Consider the following 19,693-nt stretch of genomic DNA (forward strand, 5'->3'; position numbering starts at 1 on the left):
GAGAAGCTGGTAGAGCCTTCAATACCAGATTGGCAAGTCCCTGCAGCTCACATGGATGTCCCTACAGTGGGGTCTCCTCCTTGGGAGTCAGAACCACAGAGCAGCAGAGCTGGGAAGGACCTGTGAGCATCCCCTCACCATGGGGCAGAAACCCAGCAAGGCATGGCAGGAGAGGGCCCAGGTTCCCAGTCATGGGGGTCCCACTCTGAGGAACTGCAGATGCCTATTTCAAATGACTTATTTGCTTATCTCTGCGAACCTGACCAACGCCTACTGAACGTCTTCTTTGTTATATGCCTTATGCCAAAATCTCTTTTTAAAAAAAATCTCTGCAGTATTTTTCACACTGATGTCAAGTAATTATTTGTTTCATATCCCCCTGGCTAGATGGCAACTCCAAGGTCAGCCATGGACCTTGGCTCACTGCTATCTCCCCAGCACCCAGTACAATGTCTCTGGCGCACATCAGTCATTGAACATGTGTTGAATGAAAGAATTTAATCCTCATGGAAGTCCTGAAAAACAGATCTTATTATCTCTGTAGAGGCTCAGAGTGGTAAAATAATTTGCCAAAAGTTGCACAGGGGGTGAGTACTCCAATTCTGGGCTGTTAGCTCCAAAGACCTGCTCTTTCCACTACTCTACACCTCCTCAGCTAACTGCACTTTTCAGATTTCACAGGCTTGTCACGTAATACCCGTTCTGTGAGACCCTCAGTTCATCTCTGACCTTCCTGGGGCATGGGGGAGCAGTCTGTGAAGAACTCCATGGGGGGCAGGATGAGGGAGTGTCCCCAGGATTCATCTCACCCCCCAGGAGCTCTGCGTCTATCTTCCGCCAGCTGGTGGGGCAGTCAAAACTGGGTTGGTTCTTCATCTGTGGTTCTACCACTTCCTTCTCCACCCAACCATCTGGGCCCAGATAAGCATCCAAACGGCAGGAATGTGCAGAACAGCATGAGTCTGCCCTGCCAGACATGCACTCCTTCCTATCTACCTCTTCACTGTGCGGTCCAGACAGAACCTACTTGAGAGAGCCAGCTTCTCTCATTAATGCCAAGTTTTTGTTCAGGCTGTCCTGTTGCCTGAGGTACTGTTCTCTTCCTCTTCCTTTGGGTGAACCTAACTAGTTCCTCATCTGGGGGCCTTCCCCAGCCACCTATAGTACCCCTGCCCCCGTCATCTCCTGAGCCTTCCTCTATATCTTCTCCCAGTGCCCGGAGAGCCCGGGAGCACAGCAAGGCTCACACTGGATTCTACCCATCTGCTGATGAGACTGTGACTTTTTAAGGCAGTTCCAGGGTCTTAGCTATTTGATTTCCCTGTGCCCAGCATAGGGCCTGGAACAAAGGAAGAGTCTAATAAATGTTCTTGTACAAATATGTGTCCCTACAGTCAGAACCATCCAATAATGGAATGGGCTGCACTGGAAGGCAGTGAGTGAGCTTCCTGTGTCTAGAGGGATGTTCCAGGAGGCAAGGAGGCTACACAAGGCTTCCTGTCCCATGTAGGAGGGTGCACTAAGTGAATTCTGGGACTCCCTACAGGACTAGGGTGCTGCAACTTTAAGAATTACCTCCAACCAAACTCAGCTGCCTGGAACAGTAATGGAGAGAGAGTATGGCCAGACTCTGGGCCCTGTAGAACCCCGGTGACCAGAATGATTCCATTCATCCATCTTGGCTCAATATTAACCTTCTGCTGCTTCATTATGATGAATTTGTTCAGATTCCATATTGCCTAGGCATGTCCTGGTCCCTCTCTAGTCCTCAGTTTTCCCATCTACAAGATGGGGGTGAAGGGTTGGACTGGGCTCTCATTTAAAGAGATAATTTCTATAAAAACTACTTCCATCCAATAGCTCAAGGGTTCATCAGTCCCAGAATCCACTGCAGCACACAAAGGAGGTCTAATCATGAAGGCAGGAGTGACATGGCCTCTGTAGAAACACAGGGTCTGGGTGCCTGTGGGCTCGGCCTACCTGGTGGATGGAAAAGGGAGATAGGCCTCAATCTGAAAGCTGGTTTCACCATCTACTGGTTGTGTAGCCTCAGGAAAGCTACTTAATCTCTCTGAGCCTACTCTTCGGGCCTCAGTTGATGATCCTATCTACTGCAGAGGCTGTTTTAAATATGACAAGCACCTAATGTCAAGCCCAAAGCAGATGTTCAGAGAGGCAAGCTCTTGTCTGTAAGTAGCCCTTTCCTACCTCCATTTCCTCTGATTGGCAAATCCAGCAGGGAACAAGCCTGCCACACAGCCACACCAAAGGCAATGACCATCAGGCAAAGCCTTGTTCTAAGAGGAAAGCACATTCCTATTCTGGCAGTGGAGAAAAGTCCAGCAGCTCCTACGTGTTCTGGCTCCCCAAGCAGGTAACAGAGGGACAGCCTGGACTTATCTCTCAGCCCCCCAGAAAAATGAACTCCAGGGAGAAAAAGGAGGGTTATGAAGTGTCCTGCCACTCTGAAATCTGTTCTTAAAACAATCTGGGAGGAATTGTGGATAATCTTTCAGTCAGTGGTGCAAAAGGCCCTTCAAAGTAGAGAAGATAACCTATATCTTTAAGAGAAACAATTCCAGTTCTCACTGCTAGATCTTTTCCTGTTATCCAAGTTGAGGAGGCACAGGGCACAGTGGTTTTGGCCCCGCTCCACCACTCACTGAGGCAGCTGGCAGCTTGCGGATCTCCTATGGATCCACCTTTGCAATGGGGATACACAAACCCATCCTCGTCGGCCTCCCTCAGTACCCAACTTCTGTGAGTGTTCCTGCTTATTGGCGAGAACACACTGAGGCTGAAGGAGGTGGAAAAGTGTCCTGAGATGAACAGGCCCCAGAAGGAGAGCCCTGGCAAAGGGGAAACTGAGCCATGAAGTGCCAATCTGAAGGATTGAGGGGGTCAAAAGGAGTGGTTGAGGACTGGGGATGGGAAGATGGAATTCTGCCTAGGAAAAGTGAGTGGAGGGAGCATTATATAAACTACACACCAGTGAGCTTGAGATCAAGGCCAGGCAAAGTTGTAAAATGGACTATTCAAATATGATTTTGGAGGACTTACAAGAGGCAGTAGCAATCTCCAGGAGACAACCGTACCTGTGTTCTGCTGCAGGACAATGAAGAGTCTATGATATGCCAAGCATCATACAAACATTATCCCATATGTATCCTCAAATGATCCTACATCATATATGCTGGACCCACTGGGCACTGACTATGTGCTAGCCCCTGGACACAGGTCTTAACATGCATTTGCTCATTTAATCCTCATAAGAACCATAATGGTTACTATTACCATTGACTCTGCTTTACAGATGAGGAAACTAAGGCCCAGAAAGTTAAGTAACTTGCCCAAAGTAACAAATCAGACCATGGAAAAGCCAGGGTTCAAAACCCCAGTATTCCAGACCTCTGGGCCCATGCAGGCTCTTAATGACCAAATTGGCTCTCCTGGTATGTGGTAGGCATTAAGATATTCATCTCAAAGAGGAGAAAACAGAGGCTGAGAAAGGCTCAGTCATTTACTTGAAGTTGCATGGGTACTGAACCAGAGAGCTGAGATTCAAACCCAAGTAATATCTGTTGCCAAAGCCCAGGCTGCCTCCAGCACAGGGGTAAGGCCAGCAGGAGGCATTTGGCTGACATTAGCTGCTTTTTCAAAGGCACCATCAGAGACCTGTGCTTAAAGAATCCAGCTCGGACTGCAAAGGATTTTAAAGATCAAAGCTGGTATTTTAACGGACTTTGGACAGAACACAAGGCATGAGCCCAGAGGGGAACAGAGGTGATAGAAACCTAGCTCTAAAGAGCCAAGACAGATTTGCAGACCACAATGGCTTTCCCCTTCAAAAATTTCAACCAGCTTGTGATCTGGCCAACAGGGACGTTATCTCTTCTTTTTGCTTCTCCTCGCTCAAATGGAGATAATCAACCTTACCTGGCCTCGCAATAAGGCTATCGCAATAGTCCAATGACATAAAAATGTCAAGGTGCTTTGAAACCTGTGAAGTGTCACACATATGTGAATTACTATTATTATGCTTATTATCTATGCCTCTTTCTGGCCAGAATTTATCATAACCACCTACATTCCCTGACAAAGCACACCCCAAATCTAAAACCATTATAAGCCTACCTCGTGCAATCACAGCACTTGTTTTGTTCTGCTTGGTGTCCTGTTGTGTACGGGTCTGTGCTCCCCTCTGGATTGTGTGTGCATCTCGGAGGCAGCGATTACACCCTCCTCTCTCTATTCCTCACAGAGCCCTTTCCAGCTTTAGCTGGACTAACATTCCCTGAGTCACACCAAAATGAATGTAACTATCTGAGAGGCACTTGTGTTGCTAATACTGAGGACAATATCTAAGCTTTTGTCTTTGACCTCGAAGGACAAAGAATGTAGCCGAGGAGAACCCAAGAGAGACCCTAGGGTTTACTCTTTCTCCTACGCCAAAGCTCCCCCTTGCAGTTGCCTTTTCCCTGTGTGTTTCTCCTCAAGCCCTTGGAATTCTGAGTCTGCCAAGCTCCAGTTTAATAAATACTACGCATAAATACTTGTTAATATTTAAAAAAGAGACTGTCTTGTTTGTTTCTATATTCCTGGCACCTAATGCAGTCCTGGCACAAAGCATGCCCTCAATAAATAATTGTTGAATGAATGTAAGTAATGAATAAATGCACAAATAAATCTGCACTTTACCAACTGGAATTATCTGTGTGCTTTGTGTGAGGGTGGGTAAAAAAGGGCAGAAAAGGAAAAAGAGACTGGCATTTATTAAACACAATATGCTGGTCACAGTGCTTTATTCTTTACGTTTGCTTCCTCAGTTAATTTTGATGTTGTCACAGAGACCCTGAGAGGAGAGACCCTCAGGATAGGACAGTGGGGTTCCTTCTGAGCAAAGAGGGCAACTTCCTATGCTAAGATCACAGAAAGTTCTGTTTCACAGAGAAGATGTTCTTTGTGGGGGGGGGGGGGGGGGCAGGGGCCGAGGAGTCACCTCCATCTCCATGACAATGAAGTCCAAGGGCTAAAGAAGGCCATGTAGGTGAGGGCCCAGAGAGAGGCACACAGGACTAGGTGTCAAGAGACCCCTGGGAATAGGCCTGTGACACTTTCTGAGCTTATTTCCTCATCAGCAACATGAGGACACCAGTCCATTTCCTAGATAAGCTCTCTCAGGACTCCAGAGACTCTTTCCTATTAAATCCAGCTTCTGAGACTTTCCTATTAAATCCAGCTTCTGTGTATTTGTGGAATGAATGAAAGAAGAATTAATAAATGTACAAATGAAAAAGTGAGCCACCAGGGCAGTCTCTGAAACATCTTCTTATACCATCTTGCTGCTGTCCTCTATCATTCTCCCTCGACCTCCACCAGGTGCACCATTACAACTCCTGACTGCTAGAGGGCCATTCACCACTCTGAGGTCTCCATCAGGTCAAGGGGCCAGGCTCCTGCTCACTGCCTCTTCCCGTCTACCACCTGCAGAACCTCAGTGGCTGGGGGAGTCAGCAATGATTCTTCCGAGCAGGGAGCCTTCCTTTTAAAACTGAGCATCCTTGACCTGTTGGCTTTCTTGCTTCTGAATCTGCCTGTTATGGTGTAGATGATTCAGCACTCAAGCTGGACAAAGGCTGTTGAGCTGGGTCCCCAGGCAAGGTGGACAGGAGAAAATATGCAAGGACAGGCCTCTAAGAACAATGCTTGAGGCAGGCCCAGAGGCTCAAGGATGGTAGAGCTCAGGATGCTTTCAGAGAACACGTGAAGCCAAGAAACAAAGAAGGCCTTAGTCACTTTTTGGCTCTTATCTGCCATGTTACCGGTTTCTTGACGGTGTGTACAGACGAGGAGCTGTTACAGCAGGGGCTGTCTTCACAGACTCACCAAGAGAGCTCCACCTTCAAACGCTAGGCTAGTCTCTGCCCCAGGACTCATTATACTGCATTTCAACTACACGCTTACATGTTTTCCTCCATCACTACCCACACCCCAACTTCCAACCTCTTAGTCTTCTTTGTACTCCCCAGGCCCCTAGGCTCAGAAAGCATAGGGTCAATGTTAGCTGCCTGACTGAATAAGGGAACATATGTGTAAGTGTATATGTGTATGTGTATGTGTATATATGTGTATACATATATGTACACAACCTTTTATTTTCTATAACAGGAGACTCTGACAGGTAGAGAAGATAGTTAACCTGCTCAAGGTCATATAGCCAATTACTAGTTAGGGGAGGTAGAGGGGGAGAGAGCGTTAAAAATCAAACTGGACCCTTCCTTAGCCCCTCCACTAAACGGTGTGAAAAAGAAGCTGACAATAAGTGAGCACCAACCAGAACATAAGCACTATGCCCTGTGTCACAAGGCTGTGAGGGGGATGTTATTATTTCCATTTTACAGATGAGAACATCAAGGCTCAGAGAGGTACTCTCTGTGTAGATTGCTCCTCATTCTTCCCACCCATTCGCTCATGCCTGGATAACAAAAATTCACCCTTCAGGCCTCCGCTTAGATGTACTTTCCTTCAGGAAGTCTTTCTTCCCCAACCTCCCCAAATTCTGTGGGTACTCCTCTTCTATAGTCCCATAGCCCCATGTGCTTTTGTCTCTATGGTGACATTTATGCCCTGTGTTGTCATATTTGTGTCAGTGGCTGTCTCCTTCATCAAACTTTGACCTCTTCAAGGGCAGAGGGCAAGGGCTATATCTTAAATATATTAAACTCTTACCGCTAGGCAAAATGCTTGGCACACAGCAGGATACCAGTGAGTAACGGAAGGAAGGAGGGAAGAAAGGAAGGAAGGAAGAAAGGGAAGAAGGAAAGAAGGAAAGAAGCTTCCCGAAGCCAGAGTTGGGAAGTAGGGAAGCTAAGTCTGAATCCAGGCCTGGCTGGCTCCAAAGACTAGACGATATCCATGAAAATATATAAACTCCCCTTAGGGTAGAAACCCTTCTATTATATTCTTGTGGGTTTGTCTTAGAACTTGGCACATTATCATTCTCCATTTACCAAGTGCTAATCAATGGACTTTAAGCTTTCACACATCAGGGGCTATCAGTGTGGTGCTCCAGGATGCCCATGACCCTTAGAGCACAGGGCACTGCAGGTGGTGGGTGCTCCACACATACTTGTAGCTTGCGCTGATTTATATTTAGCCTGTCCACTATGGAGACAATGGTGACTCTGATCGGGGAAGAGCCAGCCACTGGTCCTTATGATGGCATTTAAGACCTGTGGGGTAGGAGAGCTGGGAAAGTTCAACGCACTGAAACTATGGCTGAGGTCAAGTTTGTCTAAGTGTTTTAAGACTAAAGAGGCATATAATGATGCAAAATGTAGGTCTTATTGCTCCAGAGGCTTGGAGTGGTTTCTGGAGCTTAAGTTCAGTTCATAATCATACAAAACAGGCAGTTTCCCCAGGAGTTGAAAACGGTGTGGAGAGTTTTTGTTGTTAGTGTGCATTTTCCCCACAAGAAGTTTACAAAAGGTATAGCACATTGAGTGCAATGAAAATAAAAATTATTCATTTGAGGACTGGGAAACACTTTTTTTCTCTGAAAATTCCAGTTCTTTCCCCACCCCCATCCCACTCCAAGACCAACAATGCTTTTACAAATTTTATAGTTAGGGTTTCTCTTTATGGTTTTATTTTTATATAGAATTCTAGTATCTCCTTAGGTTGTACACCCCATGTGACCTTTAGTGTCACAGGCTACGACTTGGGAGAAGGGCCAAGGCCAAGGCAGAGTTGGAAGATGAGGAAATTACCGGTCCAGGAGTCAGGGCCGTTGGTCTGACATGAGCTCTGTCTCTGCCTCCCCAGAGACTCTGGGTAAGTCCTAACCTCAGTTTCTTTCTCTGTGACAACTGCAGGGAAAGGCCTCTCAGCTGCCTCCCTGAGCCATTCTGAAGATCTACTGAGACACTGCCTTGGGGACACACTTGACGATATAAAAGGTGCCTATAAATATAGGTAGGGTAAGAGCACATTTATCTAAACATCAAAGACAAATGAATGAGGCTTTACATACAAATCTATTGTCTAGATAACACAAGGCTTCCTTCTTGAGTACAAAATTATATTTGATTTAAACTTTGGGAACAGAACTTATGTTTGCAGACTAGATTACTTCCATGTTTAGGCAGAAAACACTGACATGGGGTTGTTAATGATTGTCCTCTGGGGATGTGGAGGCTATGAACCAGTGTTTCACTGGTTTCTGCAATACTGACTGGCCTATAGCTTTTACCATCCTGGATTCTTGTGTTTGAGAGAGGGTTTCCGTCTTGTTCTCTCTACTAGGCAGTCATTTCTCATTGCTATCAAGGCTGCCACCTTTCAAATCTCCTGATTCCTACTTTTAAACCACGTTAGGTAGGAAAACCTAAAAACCTGGTTTGTTACTGGCACTTGCAGCATTAAGATCCTCTCAAGTTCTTCTGCGAGCAAACCAAAGGAGTTTTCTACATCTTTGTATCAATCCTCCTAAGGTCATGTGCCTCTAGACCCTCCAAGCCTTTCGGCGTCTCTCATTCCTTCCCAAACAAGTCCAACACTTCAAGCTGGCGTGGTTTTCAAGGTCTTTAACCACCTGTCCTCAAACTACATGTGCCATATCTCTTTTTAGCATGTTCCGGGTGCTTTCTTGTCCTCAGTGGCTGCTGCCCTCTGCCTCCTCTTGTGCCTTGAGACACCCCCACCCTTCAAGGCCTGCTTCAAGGCCCACCTCCTTCCTGAAGTCTCTCTCAGTTATAAACAACTTCTCCATCCTTTGAACTCTATCACTTTATCCATATCCCTCCCGTGGCATTTAGCACTTTCTGACTTAACGTGGTACCATGTTAAGTACCACGCTCTTAGGGCAATTTCTAGTTCTCCTCATGGTACAGAAACTGCTGTGGAGATGTTTCCGACAACCCCTGGCATTGCCTCTCGCTGAACGAATGCATGGATGAGCGGTGGCAGATACTCTGTCGGCCCCTGTTCTCCGCGCCACACCTGTCAGCGTTCCCCACTGTGCCACAGGTGGCTAAGGCCGTGGCACTCTGAAGCTCTTATCGGACTCACTGCGGGAGGGGAGCGGCTCAACCTCGTGGTGCCTGCCGAGCCAAGCCCCTGCCCTTCCCGAGCCTACGTCTCCCCCGTGCCCTCCTTGAAGAAGAGCTGCGCAAGGCACCCCCCCGCATGGAGTGGTCGGTGGCCTGCTGGGGCACTCACCACTGCCAAGCCTCAGGAGCAGCACGTCCTGGAGCCTCCGGTTGAGGTCACGGAGCTCCTTCATTTCAGACACGAGAGCCCCGTATTCCTTGAGCTTCTTGGCCTGCTGGACCAGCTGCCTCCGAGTCCGCTCCAGCTCCTGCTGGAGGTGGCGCATCTCCTCCTGCTGCTGCTGGTAGTTGCGCAGCAGCTCCTCATACAGAGCCCGGGGCACGACAGCGTCCTCCAGACTGTCCATGTCCTCTGTGCCCGGCGAGGCCTCCACGAAGACCTCCTCTGGACACGTGCTGTGGCCCAGGCTCAGGCCGTTCTGCTTCTCCAGCCGGGCCACCACTGCCTCAATGCTCTTATGCGCCACTTCGCTCGGCTTCCGCCCCTCGGGTCTCTGTGTAGGACAACGAGAATCAGTTCAGGCAAGGGCAGCTGGGACTTTCTTGGACTGCGGCTCAATATTTCCCCAGACAATCCTAGAATCACAGAACCACAGAACATCAGTGCTTGGAGAAACCTGTGCAAACACTTAGTCAAAGCCTTTCATTGTACAAATGGGGCAGATTCAGAGCGGGGAAGGGTCTTGCCCAAGATCACACACACAGTCGTTTAGTGGCAGACCGAGGACTCTGGTTTCTCGGGCCAGTGCTTTTTCCATTCCATCACTCTGTCTCCTGGGTGCATACTATACCATGACCACCCTCCCCGATTCCCCAGCCCCAACCCCACCCACAGTGCCTGTGCAGTGACTTGCTCATGGGGTGGGGTGGGGGCGTTCAGTGGGTATTGGTGGAGAATCTGTGAGAAATCAGGCCAGGCCAAACCACCCAAGGGGAGTCACCACTCAAATCTCTTTGAGAACAAAAACATAAAAGGCAAAAAGAAAAAAACAAAACAAGACAAAATACCTACCCTCCCCAACACACAAAAACCAAAGGGCATCCCACCAGTAACCTTTTCCTCAAGAATGCTTTAGTTGGGAAGGATGCTAAGAACTCTAATCTGTTCTAATCCAGGGCAGGAGCCATGCCTTATTTTCTCTGTGTCTCCACTGCCTACTCAGAACTGGCATTTGGCAGCAGCTTGATAAATGTTTACATAACTGAAAAGTTCAAAGAATGCTAACACTGGAAGTTCCTTTCAGCTTTACTCCCTCACTTTCCAGGCGAGGAAACTGAGGCTCAGAGAGGAGAAGGACTATGTTTGGGGTCACGTGATGAGTTGCAGACAGAGCCAGGTCCAGAACCTAGAGCCCAACTTCCAGCACAAGGCCCCTTCCCCCACATCTGTCAGCCTCTCCCTGGGCTCCTGCCAAGCTGAGGCTCAGCAAGACAGTGGGTATACAGAGGACAGTTCATTGAGAAGAACATTATCCAGGACTATCTAGGGGCTGGAGTTTCAGCTGCCTGAGGAAATTCCAGCTCAAGTAGACAAAGCTTCCATTGAGGAGCAATGGGAGTTACAGGACCAACTGAATTCTTCACTCATGGCAGGAGGGCTAGGAGCTCTCCTGATCGGGGCATTGGTGGGAGGTGCAGACAACTGAGGACACAGGATTCCAGACAAATTAACTGCATCAGGTCAAGCCTGCCTTAACTTCTCAGTAAGTTTCTGGGTATTTAATAAAAAAGAAACAAAAACAACACGATTCTGAGATTCAGTTACATGACAGGATAGGATCCATCGGGATAAGGTGCTGCTACTTTAGCTGAATTTATCTGCTAAAATTGTAATGATCACTTTAGATAACTGCGTCACTACACTATGAGACCATCAAGGGCAGTGACTGTGTCTGCCTAATCTTCATGACCCCAGGGGTCAGCACAGAGCCAGGCCCATAGCAGGGGTGCAATGAATTTATGAACTGAACTCAGCTGCATCTCTTGGACTATGCTTTGGGAATGTCCTTGACCTTTTGTCCGATGTCCGAACATGGTCAATGAGGAAGGCAGCCTTCTTTCTCCTCCCTACCTCTGGGGTACCAATTGTACTGAAAAAACATATGGCTTGTTGAATAAGACATTCACTTTACAAATGAAGGCTGGAGGAGACCACCTGGGAAGCAGATCAAAGGAAATGCAACCTCAGGCAAAAATTTTCTTCCAGCCCAGGGTCCTGCAAACTCCTCTGTGTACACCTGGTACATTCTGCTTCCTATCGAATCTATACCCTTTGCTGTTTGGGGCAATCTGATAGTGACTGGCTCTGAACTGCTGCCCAAGAACGGCTGTTTAATATTCCTGGAGCTCACGGTTGTAGGCCAGAGAGGAATGCACCCTTCCAAACCCTCAGCAGCGGATGACACTGCTTAGATGGGGCAAACGGGGTGGTGCATGGTGGCACAGCATGAGTCAGGGCTCCTGGACAGTTGGTCAGCAAGGCACACGCATACTAGCTGTCTCAACACTCTCCCAATCTGAAAAAATTGCCAGAGGACATTTATATGGGGAGAAGAGGCCAGACTGGAACTCTTTAGCTATCAAGAATCTGAAAATGCCCCCACATACGTCCAAAAGAAGGGGAAAGATTTTGTTACCTTGATGTGTCTAAGCTGTAAATCTTCTTCCCCATAATCTTTAACCTCACCATCTTCTTCTACGTGATTGAGAGAAAGTTTGGGGATTTTTATTTTCTTCTGCATCACACTGTTTTCAAGGTCAGATTTGTCTTCTAAAATGCATATCAAGAGAACAAGGTTCATTATGAGTCAAAATGCTCAAAATACCCATAATCGCAAATGCTAGAGAATGACTGAGGCCAGACCAGTTAAAAAGGAAAAGCAAACAAACCCAAGACCTGTCCCTCCTGCATGCAGGGCTCCTAAAAGCAGCAGTGCAGATCAAACTCTAGGGTCAAAGGTACATGCTACAGGCACTGCCATTCGAAGTGCTGAAATAGTGTCCAATGATTTGGCTTAGGGGTTTCTCCACGAATACCTTAAAGGGTGGCCTTTTATGAATTCCAGGACCTTGGAACTGGAATGGCCCTTAGACTTCTATTTGGTCTAAACTAGCACATGGAGCCCTTGACGACCACCATCTTTCTAAGCCAGGCGAATTCCCAGGAAGACGTGTTTTTCTGCCAGCTCAGGTGCTAATAAGCATGAAAGGGATGATGGCTCTCATGGGGCCTCTCGTGGAGCCTCCCCACAATCCCGACATAGGACAGGCTGAGGTAAGACAGATATGAGAAGAGTAACAAGTAACATTTACTGCCTTTTTACTGGTATCAGATCACAGAATGACAGAGTTTGAGGGGCCTTGGTGACCAACTGGTCCAACTCTCATTCTACAGAGGAGGGAACTCAAACCCAGAGGACAGAAGGGGTTTGCCCAAAATGTGAGTCTGAGAAGAGCCAGGAGGGAGAAACAGGCCTCTGGCATCTCACCCAGTGCTTACACGTGATAATAACACACACCAAAATGAACCACACACTGTAAAGTGCTACACAAATACAAAGGGATATTACTCCTCCTCACTTTCTCATTCTTTAAACTCAACTTCAGATAATCCAAAAGAGATTTGAGACTTCTTTAGATTTAGATTTTTTTTCTCCTGCACAGATTTCAAACTTTATTTCCCAGATCTATCTTTCACTGTAGATGTCAAAAGAAAAATTCAAAGAGGGGAGTTCTAGAGGTAGAAACTTGAGCCTGGAACTGACCCTTGTGGCAAATACTTTGGGATCTTGTGTTCTTGGCTTGAACTGAGACTCTAGGGATTGCTGTTTCTTTTACTTCTCAAAGGTTCCCACTGCTATAGCCCAAATTCACTTTCTAGCATGTTGCCCAATGCTGGATGTGGCATGTGGCCAGGTAGCTGGTTAAATACAGTCTCTGAGGGTCTTTATGTGTGAGTGTGTGTGTGTGCATGCATATGTGTGTGTGTTAAACATGCTCTTACACTTCCCCCAAGCCAGGCTTCTCTCTTCACAACTTGTTAGTAAAGCTGAGAAGGAAGCTTATAAGCACACAACTATTCTAGAATGTAGTCAAATGCCACATCTTCCCAAACAGTCTTAGGAAGGGAGCCCCCGCTGGAGAGGAGTGGGACTCTGGTACCAGAGAGACCTCTTTGGGAACCTCAGCTCTTGCGTGGCAGGGTAAGGAGGGAGGGGGGAAGCCTTAGTCTCACAGAGCTCAGGTGTCTGCTCTATAATGCAGTGGGGAGGGACGGCACCAATAATTTACATAACTCACTGCACACTGCCTGGTACACATCAGGCTCTCAACAAACAGAACACTAAAACTGACATTATCAACATGGCCGGAATCATTTTTATCTCCTTAAGCATAAGGTGAGTAAAGATACAATTTTTAAAAATAAAGGAATGACTTAAGAAGGGTATAGGGTGTGAGGGCCCTGCCCAGGGAAAAAAAGACTAGTCTTTGTTAACACCCTCAGCCTGAGCAGAGGTGAAAACGGCCTTTCCCACTAACTGGAGGAGCAATCCTCAGGTTCTATTTTCACAAGAAAGGCCTGTTTTTGTTCTCTTTGTGCCTATAAAATACATCCAATGAGTTAGGCTGAACAACAGTGGGGACTGTGGTCTTTCTAAAAGAGCAACAGCTTCTTCCTCCTACAGATCATTGTTGACTCTAAGTCAAAAAGCTGTGAAAATATAAAAGTGAAAGAAAGTGCTTCAAATGATGTTACGCTGAAATGGGGTAGGTGGGCGTTTCCACATGTGAAAAGCCAGACACAGAGGATGAGAAGGTGGTGTTAGGACTTCTGGATGTGTTGGGGCAAAGCTTCTGAGCTAGTTGTCAGTTTGATAAATTCAAGGGCAAAAGTTTGAGATGGAGACACCAAACTAGAAGTGACAAGCCACCCTCTGCCTCCCTGAGCCGAAAGTGTGTAGCTCAGGATCATGTTGGTTGGAGAGAAGCAATCATTCAGACGTGCAACACTAGGTAATATTTGCACTGAGGACAATCCTCAGCTCATCTCATGCAACCCTTTCAAAATGCAATTAGGAGACTGAGGTTCCAAATGGTGAAGTCCACATATCTGTGTACTCAACAATCAGGCCCCAGGGATACAGGAATAGCAGTACAGTTCACGTTCGCATTCTGGAGAGCTCACTGTTGTGCAAGGTCATAGAAGTTAGTGTCAAAACATGAATAGTATGAGAACTCAGACCCTGTACCCAGCGTCCACGGCATTTTCTCCTATGCCTCAGCATAACATTTCCTGAGAATATACACTTACAAGATCTAGCCTGGGCCCCAGAACATGGAGAACGAGCACCCAGTTGTGGGAACACACAATAAAACCACTGAAAAAACAATAATCCAAGATCTTCAATACTGAGTTTGAATAAGGGGGAAGTAACTGTTTTCAGAGGCAAGGGAGATCACTTTGGTCAGTGCAACCATGGTAGGTGCTTGAGAAGAGGCAGCATTTGAGCTAGGCTCCTTACTAACTGACTTACTGAGTGAGTTACTCTACTTCTCTGATCCTGCTTCCTCATCTGTGACTCACTCACTTGGCCAGGATGTTGTGAAGTGGCCAGGATCACTTCTGTATCAAGTTCTAGTAAGAACCTGAGTGGAGTGAATGGTATTTGGGCAGTTTTCATAAAAGGATAGCCATTTAAGGGTGATAAGAATCTGGAGGCAGCTGGGTGGCTCAGTTGGTTAAGCGTCCAACGTTGGCTCAGGTCATAATCTCATGGTTCATGAGTTCGAGCCCGGCGTCAGGCTCTGTGCTGACAGCTCAGAGCCTGGAGCCTACTTTGGATTCTGTGTCTCCCTCTCTTTCTCTGCCCCTCCCCTGCTTCTGTGCACACACACTCTCTCTCTCTCTCTCTCGCTCTCTCTCAAAAAACAAATAAAAACATTTAAAAAAAAAAAAGGGTGGCAAGAATTTGGACCACACAAAAGGGACAAAGACTAGAAACTAAAAAAGGAACGTTGGGAAAATATTCAGACTGGTATGGTTACTAAACATGGTTCAGTAACAGGCAGAAAAAAGAGGTGAGGAAAGAAGTTAAGGCAGTTGGAGCTTAGAGAGTAAATGGCCTTGAATGCCAAGGTAAGAAGAACTGAGGTCCAGCTAATAGGTGTGGGGAAAAAACTAGGAGTGGGGCAACCCGGATTCCAAGTCCAGTCCTGCCACTTGGTGGGATAAGAAGTCAGGCAAGCTGCTATGTCAGTGAGTGTCATTCTTCTCTTTCTCTTTCTCTTCTCTTTGAGTATGTATCTCAAGTGGGAATCAAATCAGCTGAGTAAATGTGCACTGAAAGCAACAGAGCCCCGTCTGTATATATGGTGGGTGGCGAAGCTCGGTAGAGCCTGCTGCAGGTTTGCTTTTGGGGGTGGAGACCTGTCCAGCTGCCTGCCTGGGGTGCTCCACTCTCTACCTGAGGCCCCACCCCCACCAGCTATACCCAAGGCTCCATGCTTGCCCAGCTAACTGGAATGCCCCCCTCCTTTCTTGTCTGCCTGGCAAACTCCACACAGCCTCCATTCACCTCCTCCTTCCTCCTCAAAGGTCCCAATACACATTGTACAAACCTCTAGGTAGCTTATTTTCTTACTCTGCTGAGATCATCTGGTTTGAAGTCAACCTTCCCCACTGGAGTGTGAGTTACCTCAGGGCAGGGCCCAAATCCTAGACCTGGCCATACAACAGGGAATCATCAAACAAAAATGTTTAATGGAAGAATAATTTTAAAAAAGAGGCTACACCAATAAACCTATGAAAAGGTGCTCACAATCATCAGTCATTAGGGAAGCGCAAATCAAACACATAATGAGATACAACTACCCACTCACTAAGACGGCCATAATGAGAAAACAGAAGGGAAGAGAGAAGAAACAGAACAAGCAATGAGAGGATGTGGAGAAACTGGAGCCCGCATTCACTCCTGGTGGGAATGTAAACTGGGGCAGCCACTGTCGAAAACAGTCTGGTAGTTCCTCCAAATGTTACATATAAGACCATCATATGACTAAGCAATTCCACTCCTAGGTATACACCCAAGAGAAATCAACACATATCCACCAAAAATTTGTGCATGGATGTTTATAAGCAACATTATTCATAATGGCTAAAAGGTGGTGACAACCCAATTGTCTATTAATTGGTGAATGGATTAAAAAAATGTGGTATATCCATGCAATAGAATATTACACAACCATAAAAAGAAATGAAGTGCTGACAGATAGCGACAACACGATGAATTCTGCAAAACATTATGCTAAGTGAGAAAAGCCAGACACCAAGGCCACATGTTGTCTGGTTCCACGCATGTGAAACACCCGGACAGGCAAATCCACAGAGACAGAAAGTATGTTTGCCAGGGGCGTAGGGGGAAGAGGCAACGAGAAGTGACCACTTAATGGGTAACAGGGATTTTCTCTCTCTCTCTGCATGTGTGTGTGTGTGTGTGTGTGATGAGAATGTTCTGTCATCAGATAGTGAAGATGGTTGCAGAACACTGTAAATATACTAAGAATTGCTGATTTGTACATACTTCAAAATGGTCTAAATAGTGAATTTTATGTTATTAGACTTCAGTTAAAAAATAGGCTACCACTTGTAGCATGTCTACTACCTACCAGGTACCATCATAAGGCTCTTTACTTACATTACTACATCTCACAACAATCCTGCAATTATTAGCCACATTTTTTTTTCCCACAAAAAAAGAAATGAGACTCAAAGAAGGCTTAGTGCCATCCAGATGGGAAGATGCAGAGTCAGAATTTGTTCTAAGTCTCTCTACCTCCAGAGCCCATGCTCTACCCTTTCTAAACACAGGCCTATAACATGCAGAACCAGAATAAATGTTGAACGGATGAATGATGGCCATAGATGAAAACATCCAAATTCCCCAGCCCGAAGTTCAAAGCAGAAGACCACTTTATTCCTGCTCTCCTGCATCTCCAGATGCCTCTGTCCTCAGGAAGCCTCCAGAAAGCAGCAGTGATCATCACCAGACATAACAGAAACAGGTTGTAGCCAGGCCTAAGGACTTGAAATGGATTCTTTGAAAAGGTAGGCTGAGCAGTAAAGTCTGAAATGACAAGAGTGAGTTCCAGAAAGGAGCAGAAGCAGATAGTCCCTCCAACCCCATGCCTCCTGATCTGGACACATGGCCAGGGAGATCCCGAGGCTCCTCTGGGAGCTAACTACTTCCTGGTTCCATCTTAATGCTCATCAGTCTCCAACTTGACTGGTGGTGCTCCAGGAATAAGGGCTCAGGAAGCCCTGGGGCCTCCATTCATCCTTTTCTGTAGGCAGTGCACATTTACTGAGCTCTGGTCCCAGTTTGGACCACTACAATCCAGAATGTACCAAGAACCCCAACCAGAAAGCAAGATTTGACTTCCTGAGAGATGCTGCCACACATGGGGCAAACCTCTGGGTCTCCAGGCCTTCCTGACCCTAATCCTGATTGAAGGTGGTACCTCACATCTATATCTAAGCTACAGAAAATTAATGAATAATCAGTGTCAGCACAAAAAGTGGAAGAAATGGTTGGGAGAGGGAGGCCCAGGATCTAATAAAAGCAGCATGGTCCTTTGAATGAGGTGGTCCTAGTTTGGAATTCTGTCTCTTCCACATACTAACTGTGGGAACTTGGGCACACTACTTAACCTGTCTGAGTCTCAGTTTCATGATCTATAAAATGGAAATGATAAACTGTTTTCCAAAAGATGGTGCATGTAAAACACCAAGCACAGTGTCTTTCTTGTCACAGGTGTTCAATGAATAGCTGTGCTGAGGCTATCCCTGTGGGTTATGTGCTTGGCTTTTATCCCATGGCAAAAAGAACCACTGCGGGTATCTGACACAGACTGAGACATGATGAAAGAGATGTTTTGGGAAGATTAATGTGGCAGTGGCAAGCAAGATGGATGAGGTGTGAGGAGGAGACTGAACATAGGGTGACAAGAAGCTATAACTCTTGACTGGTCACAATAATGAAGGTGAACAGTGGTGTGGATCATCTAAGGCAGCAAATAACCTCATGTAGCATTCTAATGTGGCTTTGGGGTGTGCTTCTGGCTTCAAATTCCAGGAAACCACAAAAGGAACCAGCAGTGGACTCAGAAGGACGAGGAAAACTCTCTAGTCAACCTGCCTTTGCAACTGTTCCAAGCTTAAGACTAAATAATCAGTTCTCAGGTAAACAAACAAATATGTAGCCTCTGAAGAGACAACCTTTACTGATTCTGACTGCCTAATTCTCTTGTTTCCAGGGGAGAGAAAACCACCAAGGATTTGGGCATCAACTATTTCCTCCTCCTTTGCAGCTGCTGTGATGTCAGTTAATTTCATTCATCCATTCAACAATAACTAAGTACCTACTGTGTGCCAGGACCCATGCCAAATTCTTTATTAACATCAATATACTTAATCCGTCTGAGAATTCAACTGAAGCAGAAACCAAGGCTTAAGGAAGTGAGATGGCTTGCCTAAGACATAAAGCTATCATACAGTGGAAACAATTCCCAATCAGGTCTGCACAACACTCAGGCCCTCCCTGTTCGTATCATGTAATTATCCTATAGGAACAAGAGAAAAATGTTTAAGTCGCTAAAATATCCTCAACTGAACTACAAGGCACATATATAATGATGAGCATGTCCATATAACTTCCAGAGTGCCTGCTTTCTCCTAAAACCTTGCCTACATGCAGAAGAATGTTGTGATAAATTCCCAAATTGAACTAGGCATTATACAAGTCCCATCTGACTTGATGGCAGACTCCTGAACTGCAAGCTTATCAAATCCACCCAGCTCTACATAATCCTCAGAGTCCTTATTCAAAGCCGTAAAATAGGGTAGAAGCTACTCTTCATTGGTGTCTGTTACTGACCTTTGAGAAAGAGACATCCCATTAAAGTGGAGGTACAGTAACAAGCAAACAGCGTCTTAGAAAACAGGCAGGTGGACAGGAATTGCAATGCAAGTCTGTCTTCAAAAGCGATGATAGCCCTGAAGGATTTGCAGCATACAGTTAAAATGGGAGAGGGACTGTCGTGACTCCCATCTTACATAAAATCATGCTGGATAATTAAAAGAATCCAGTATCAGAGAGTTTAATGTGGTGTGGGTTTGTTAGCTAGGGTGAAATTCTGAAAGGCCAAACACAAAATGTTGTACAAAAGTTGGTCTTGTCTTAAAAATATCTACAGGCAAGTTTAAAGTTTCTCGCATGTACAAAAATCCTGTAAAGTCTTACGATGTTTGCATGAAAAACAGACATGTCACAGAGAAGACACGCACATTGCGTTTTCTAGACTGTGGTGTTTGTTTTTACAGAATCCAAGGCAGGCAAAATTCTCAAGTTTCAAGGATTATATCCAGTCAAGAGACCAGAAAGAAGAGGGCCCGCTGTGGTATAGCAGAAAGAAATCAGGAGATGCTGGTTCGAGGCCTGGCTCTGTGGCTAAATCTATGGCTGATTGGGCACCTTTTTTTGGTTTTCTTTTCCGTAAAACAGAGGGACTAGACTAAAATCCTCAAT

At 46.2% G+C, this 19,693-nt stretch overlaps 1 protein-coding gene across 17 annotated transcripts in view; it reads right to left on the reverse strand.

Moving 5' to 3' along the window:
- Nucleotides 1–19,693, reverse strand: part of LOC122227036 (BEN domain-containing protein 5) — a 1,450,833-nt gene that overhangs the window by 226,620 nt on the left and 1,204,520 nt on the right. For 13 of the 17 annotated variants that reach the window (XR_006205861.1, XR_006205863.1, XR_006205862.1 and 10 more), the window contains 2 exons: nt 11,747–11,880; nt 9,220–9,604 (listed from right to left, as the gene is read on the reverse strand). The exons of the other annotated variants lie outside the window; for them this stretch is intronic. Coding sequence is in view for 10 of the 13 variants with exons in the window: in XM_042951157.1 (XP_042807091.1) it covers nt 9,220–9,604; nt 11,747–11,880 (519 nt within the window). In the remaining 3 variants the exon portion in view is untranslated. The remainder of the gene's footprint in view (nt 1–9,219; nt 9,605–11,746; nt 11,881–19,693) is intronic. 17 annotated transcript variants of the gene reach the window in all.

Source organism: Panthera leo, chromosome C1 (genome assembly GCF_018350215.1).
Source record: "Panthera leo isolate Ple1 chromosome C1, P.leo_Ple1_pat1.1, whole genome shotgun sequence".
In the NCBI taxonomy this organism is placed as follows: Eukaryota; Metazoa; Chordata; class Mammalia; order Carnivora; family Felidae; genus Panthera; species Panthera leo.